This window comes from Citrus clementina, unplaced genomic scaffold, assembly GCF_000493195.1.
Source record: "Citrus clementina cultivar Clemenules unplaced genomic scaffold, Citrus_clementina_v1.0 scaffold_6, whole genome shotgun sequence".
Lineage (NCBI taxonomy): Eukaryota > Viridiplantae > Streptophyta > Magnoliopsida > Sapindales > Rutaceae > Citrus > Citrus x clementina.
This window is the reverse complement of record NW_006262139.1, coordinates 17,218,700-17,224,646: the sequence shown is the minus strand read 5'-3', so window position 1 is coordinate 17,224,646 and position 5,947 is coordinate 17,218,700. Positions and strand designations below refer to the sequence as shown.

Sequence of the window (5,947 nt, the reverse complement as noted above, 5' to 3'; positions counted from 1 at the left end):
AATAAAATAAGCCGCATATCTGTGATCATATGATTAATTTCAGGAGCAAAATGCGATAAAAAGAAAAGAACGTTGGTAGGGACTTCCGATGCAAGTACTCAACCTTCTTGGTAGAGGGAATACCTGAACAAGGAGGTGCTTGGCGCAAGCTAATACTTGTTCCCCAACTTATAATGCTCTCTTAGAACTTCTATCAAACATTTTGAAGGCAAGAGATAAGCCCCCCCCAAAACTCTATCCAGGATTTTGTTTAATGACCCAAAGTAATACAAACAAACAACAATAACGCGGGCATACATCAATTTGGGGAAAAAAATCCCTTAGTTAATTGTCTCCAACATCCATTATGGAGTATTAGAACATGATATTCAACCAGAAGAGTAGACTTGAGCAAGTGACTCGCCCTATTTATCAACATATTATATCACTATTTTACCGGTCAATCTGAACCCAATTGTAGCAATAGCAAACAATATTAGTCGTTTTAGCTATTAATTTCATCAAGAATTACAATAAGGGAAATAATGAATGCATAATCAACATTCGGATACACTGTCACCATGAACTTGTCCTTTCCAAGCAAGATACTTTTGACAGAGTGCTTCTTATGCATCTGCAAGTATATCCAATAATCCATATGATTCTATTAGTCTGAATTTAACATATAGAAAAATGATTTGCTGTAAGTTGCAAAAGATCTTACATGGGCAACAATTGTGGAAGAGTCTGCGTCCCCAGCATAAACAACACAAGATCTGTCCAGCCAACCTCCTTTGACTTTAAAATCACAAACGTCCTCTCTGTTATTAGCTAAGAACACATCTAATTTGGTCTTTAGCTGGAACACTGATGATCTTTTAGCAGTAAAGATGAGATCACAGGACTCTGTACTTTCTCCCCTGAAAACTTGCCATCTGTCATGAGCTGACATTAACTGCATGGAACGAAATGAATAAAAAATTTAGCTTTAAAAGAGATCAACAAAGAAAGATATTAATTATGTAACCAATTACGTGACCTTTTGTTGTAGAGTGACAATGGGATTTCCAGATGCATCAAGTAAAACGCGACGATCTTGAATGCTCATAAGGGTCCCTTTTACTTTAAAAATGATGTTCCCCATGATGTCCCGTACAACAAAGTTGCCACTGCTTATGGTCATAACCTTTCTCACTATTGCAAGATCAATAAGATGAGGAGCACAAAACTCAGGGCTGATGATTGAAACAGGATTGATTAGTGGTGGATGAAAGATAGCTAATTGTGCCATTGAAATGAAGGTGACTTGGTTTTTTTTTCCCCCCAATTTTTTATGAGAGAGATCAATTAATCCTCGTTTCGTGAGCCTTGTTATTTGCCTATGCTATCAAGGGCCTGGGTGAAAAACAGGTGGGTTGATGGATTTGAGAACTTTGTGAGTCAAGGAAGGCGACAGTATCTAATTCGATCAGTCAATTTCTTCTAGATTTAAATACTTTTCTGCTGCCGTAAAGCCTTTCTATGGATTTCAATGTTAAACAACTCGTCACGCAACAATTTATTAATAGGAAAAGAAGTCTCTGGTCAATATGCTGTTGCCATAGTTTTTACGAGAAACCACCTCACAACTTTACAAGTCAATGGGCAAGGCTCCTTGCGCTTATGAAAATGTGCAATTGGGCGTTCTAACGAAAGGATATGCAGCTTCCAGGCTTCATATAAATATATGTATGATACGTCAAAGTAAATTAAGCAAAAGCACAAGAATCAAAATTTACCAACATAACCTTAATATCTGTACTTGGTGGGCTCAATGGAGAGGTTGGTAACTGAACTTTGAATTGAATTACACAGTTTAACCTTTCCAAAAAAAAAAAAAAGGAAACAGTTTAAAATCCCCGGGTAGGGGGAGCGGGGAGGGGGAGCCTTTATTTAAAGTTATTGGGTTTAAATCAATATCCAATCTTTTATTTCAGAATCTGTTCAAATCTTCATCTCAAAATGGTCAGATCCTCTGCTCTTAAGCGTGCAAATCTTCACCTTAGAAAACACAGAAAATGGCCATTGTCACCTTACAAGGCCAAATGGCACCAAACTTTAGACCAACAACAAGCAAAGCAAAATGTCAAACAATCTTTAACAACACCACCAACAAAACAACAACAACAAATCCCTAAGCAGCCCCATATTCTATCTTCTTTATTACACTCATTTAGCATTTACAATTGTGAACCACCCCCAGAAGCTTACCACTTTGTCATCAAAACCCTAGCTGAAAACTCTCAATTTTGTGACATTTCCTCAGTTCTTGATCACATTGAAAAAAGGGAAAACTTTGAAACACCTGAGTTTATATTTATTGATCTAATTAAAACTTATGCAGATGCTCACAGATTTCAAGATTCAGTTAATCTGTTTTATAAAATACCCAAGTTCAGGTGTGTGCCTTCTGTGTACTCACTTAATGCTCTGCTTTCAGTTCTTTGTAGAAATAAAGAATGGGTTAAAATGGTTCCACAAATTTTGCTCAAGAGTCAGCTTATGAATATTAGGATTGAGGAATCGAGTTTTCGGATATTGATTAGTACCCTTTGTAGAATTAATAGAGTTGGTTTTGCTATTGAGATATTGAATTGTATGATTAACGATGGGTTTTGTGTTGATGGAAAGACTTGCTCTTGGATTTTGTCATCTGTTTGTGAACAAAGAGACTTGTCTAGTGATGAACTTTTAGGCTTTGTTCAAGAAATGAAGAAATTAGGGTTTTGTTTTGGCATGGTTGATTATACAAATGTGATTAGGTCTTTGGTGAAGAAAGAAAAGGTTTTTGATGCATTGGGTATTTTGAACCAGATGAAATCAGATGGCATTAAGCCTGATATCGTTTGTTATACTATGGTATTGAATGGGGTTATAGTACAGGAGGATTATGTGAAAGCAGAGGAGCTGTTTGATGAATTGCTTGTGTTGGGTTTAGTTCCTGATGTTTATACTTACAATGTGTATATAAATGGTTTGTGTAAGCAAAATAATGTCGAAGCTGGAATAAAGATGATTGCTTGTATGGAGGAGTTGGGAAGCAAACCAGATGTGATTACTTACAATACATTGTTGCAGGCTTTGTGCAAGGTTCGGGAGCTAAATAGATTAAGGGAACTTGTAAAGGAGATGAAATGGAAAGGCATTGTGTTAAATTTGCAGACATATAGTATTATGATTGATGGTTTGGCTAGTAAAGGTGATATTATTGAAGCTTGTGGTCTGTTGGAGGAGGCACTGAATAAGGGTTTGTGCACTCAAAGTTCGATGTTTGATGAGACAATATGTGGGCTGTGCCAAAGGGGGTTGGTTCGTAAGGCGCTAGAATTGCTCAAGCAAATGGCTGACAAGGATGTTTCTCCTGGAGCAAGAGTTTGGGAGGCACTTCTTCTTAGCTCTGTCTCCAAACTTGATTTTGTAAATACTTCTTTCATTCGTTTGGTGGATCAAATCTTAAACACGCCTTGTAAAATGGAAGGATGATTTTTTTGGTCAGTAACCTATTTGACTTTTGAATGCCATACCTGTTGTTATGGAGGAGCTATGCACAACAGTATCCCTAGATGTCAAATTTCATATTTGACAGAATTGTAAACTATTTCTTAGAAAGCCTCCAGAAAGCTGAATCATGAGTTGGGATTAAGATAATCGTCACTTATTCAATGTGCCACCTTTGGGTTCCAATTTAGGCATAGTTGAAGGATGAGCACCAAATATTCTTTATTTGAGTTATATATCCTCTGCTGGAAAGAATGTTAAGATGCAATCCACCAGATTTCCGCATCACCTATTGTGCCTGCCATTTGTACCTGATGTTGGGCTTGCAAAGGTGATGAATTCTGGCCTGTATCTATGCTATAGATAACATCAACCTGATACCCAGTGCAATTTTAAAAATGTAAGGACTTTGCTGGTGGTTAATGTGTCCGACAGATCCCAAGTTAACCATTAGGATGCTGAAGCTTGGCATGTTAGCTGGAGGCCTTTTGCATTATAGTTTAATGGACATTCAGAAGCATGCATTTCCTTTTATAATAGCAATGCACAAATATGCTGTCAGCGTTCTTTCTTCAGTTTCTTGTATTCTTTCAATGGATTGCTTGTGGTAACAGTGCAGATGCTTCATCACCTTGCTGTATATTGCTCCAAATTCTGCCAGGTGTTATGGTAGCCAGTTGTAGGGCGATTTGTCTAAGAGCATCTTTACTTCCAAGTTGGAATATCACAAAACGGTTTCACAGAAGAAACAAACAGCTTGTCCAGAGTTCCTTAAGTGGTGCAAACAATTGATCTATGCGACATTTTGCGACAAATTGGATCTTATGTTCTGGAATCCTAAACATTTTGTCTACAGTTTGAAAGAGCGGGGGACATGTTGTTTCTTGGTAACGATATCATTCCAGGGAGAGATGTCATGTAGTTCAACTGTTCATTGCTTCTCCTTTACTCTCTTTGATGAATTTTCAATAGTCAAATAATTATTAGACTCTTACCGAGTGATCTCGCTGTATTGAAAAGCTTAAACTTCAAGATTCAATTCAAAGCTTTAAAACTCCAAGAGAAAATGCTTTTCTGAACCACAAATTCATGTAACTTTGCTTGTACCTAGCCATGCCAGCCGGCAGCTGCGATTGTGATTCTAACCAGCCCATTTGCTTGCTTTTCTAATGTGGTTTCATTAATTTACTTATGGTCTATTTCTATCGTTTTCTTTATTTATATATTACTCAACAGAGACTTATTGCTTATTGATGTCCAATTATTTAAGTTTGGGCCAAGCTAATGAATATAGGCAATTGATTTGGGAAATTTACAAAACTAACCAAACAATTTTGTCATTTTTCACATTTAATCTTTGAAACTTTTTTCTATTATAACTAGTTAAACACAAGTTTTTTTACCCCAAAATACCCTTGTTAGTTCAATCCCAACTTCTCTCCTCTTTATCAAACCGAACACAATTTTTCCCTCTTGAATCATCGTCGGTAGCGGCAAATGGCAACGGCGACCGGTAACGGTAATGGTAAAAGGGGAGTTCGATCAAATTTAGTCGAATCCAACACCAATCCGACACGATTCTAACAAAGTGAATTAGAGTCCAAAATCTAGATAAGTTAATTGAAAAAAAATTAGTTTTGTAGAAGTATTGCACATTAAGTGTTTGATAAAATGTTTCTTAAATTATTTATTTTTTGTTTTTGCATCACCAAAGTGTTAAGAGGCATTTGTTGAGTTGATATGGTGCGACAAGAGTTTCGGTGGCATTGTATGTTGGTGTGACAGGTAACAGATAGTTGCACGCACACTGTCTCTTGGTGTGACAGGGTGTCTATCGCACCTGATCAGGTGCTATGCCTAGCCATGGCCGGCACCCCACACCCCCACAAATTGGCCAGCACCCCACACCCCTACAAATTGGCCATCACCCACTCCAACAACTTCACTCAAGCCACCAATATCACAAACTATTCAATCTTCCCTCACCATCACCAACACAACATAAAAAGAAGAAAAGATAATAGAACATGCAATAAAATTTAGGGTTTTTGAATTAATTATTGATTTCAGATTTTGGCCAAAATTTTGGTGACGTTGGTTGCTGAGAATGGACTCTGGAAAGTTGTCGGCGATGAGTGAACTTGGGAGAGAATCGTTCGTTAGAGAAAGAGGAAGCTTGGTGAATGAGAGGGGCATTTTCGCCACTTTGGATGTTGTTTGGCTAATGTTGATAGAAATAAATTTGGAGGGCTAATTTTGAAATTTGACCAAAGTTTTGGGTTAACAATTGATTTTGATATTCCTTAAATCCAATGGATAAACATAATTTTAACATAAAACAAAGTACAGATGTAATAATAATTTAAAGAAAATTTTTATTTTTAATCACATATTTACTTATTTTATCAAATAAGTACTTATTGATTTTTTA

The 5,947-nt window shown here is 36.8% G+C and overlaps 2 protein-coding genes across 2 annotated transcripts; one reads left to right on the top strand and one right to left on the bottom strand.

The window, feature by feature from the left end:
- Positions 1 to 85: 85 nt before the first annotated feature.
- LOC18038170 (protein LURP-one-related 15) lies at positions 86 to 1,492 on the bottom strand. The gene is made up of 3 exons (XM_024182188.1): positions 1,019 to 1,492; positions 704 to 934; positions 86 to 613 (listed from the first exon to the last, which is right to left on the bottom strand). The coding sequence occupies exons 1-3, from the start codon at positions 1,268 to 1,270 to the stop codon at positions 485 to 487; spliced, it is 612 nt and encodes a 203-aa protein (XP_024037956.1). The 5' UTR covers positions 1,271 to 1,492; the 3' UTR covers positions 86 to 484.
- A 419-nt stretch (positions 1,493 to 1,911) lies between these two features.
- LOC18039481 (pentatricopeptide repeat-containing protein At2g38420, mitochondrial) lies at positions 1,912 to 4,661 on the top strand. Its single transcript, XM_006429461.2, has one exon. It carries the CDS (start codon positions 1,981 to 1,983, stop codon positions 3,499 to 3,501), a length of 1,521 nt encoding a protein of 506 aa, XP_006429524.1. The 5' UTR covers positions 1,912 to 1,980; the 3' UTR covers positions 3,502 to 4,661.
- Positions 4,662 to 5,947: the final 1,286 nt, after the last annotated feature.

Bases quoted from the DNA above. Each gene is read 5' to 3' on its own strand.
- LOC18038170 (XM_024182188.1), bottom strand. From the start codon at position 1,270: ATGGCACAATTAGCTATCTTTCATCCACCACTAATCAATCCTGTTTCA. The intron at 935-1,018 runs GTCACGTAATTG...CGTTCCATGCAG, and splicing joins TTGTCACTCTACAACAAAAG to TTAATGTCAGCTCATGACAG. The intron at 614-703 runs GTAAGATCTTTT...ATATACTTGCAG, and splicing joins CTTCCACAATTGTTGCCCAT to ATGCATAAGAAGCACTCTGT.
- LOC18039481 (XM_006429461.2), top strand. From the start codon at position 1,981: ATGGTCAGATCCTCTGCTCTTAAGCGTGCAAATCTTCACCTTAGAAAA.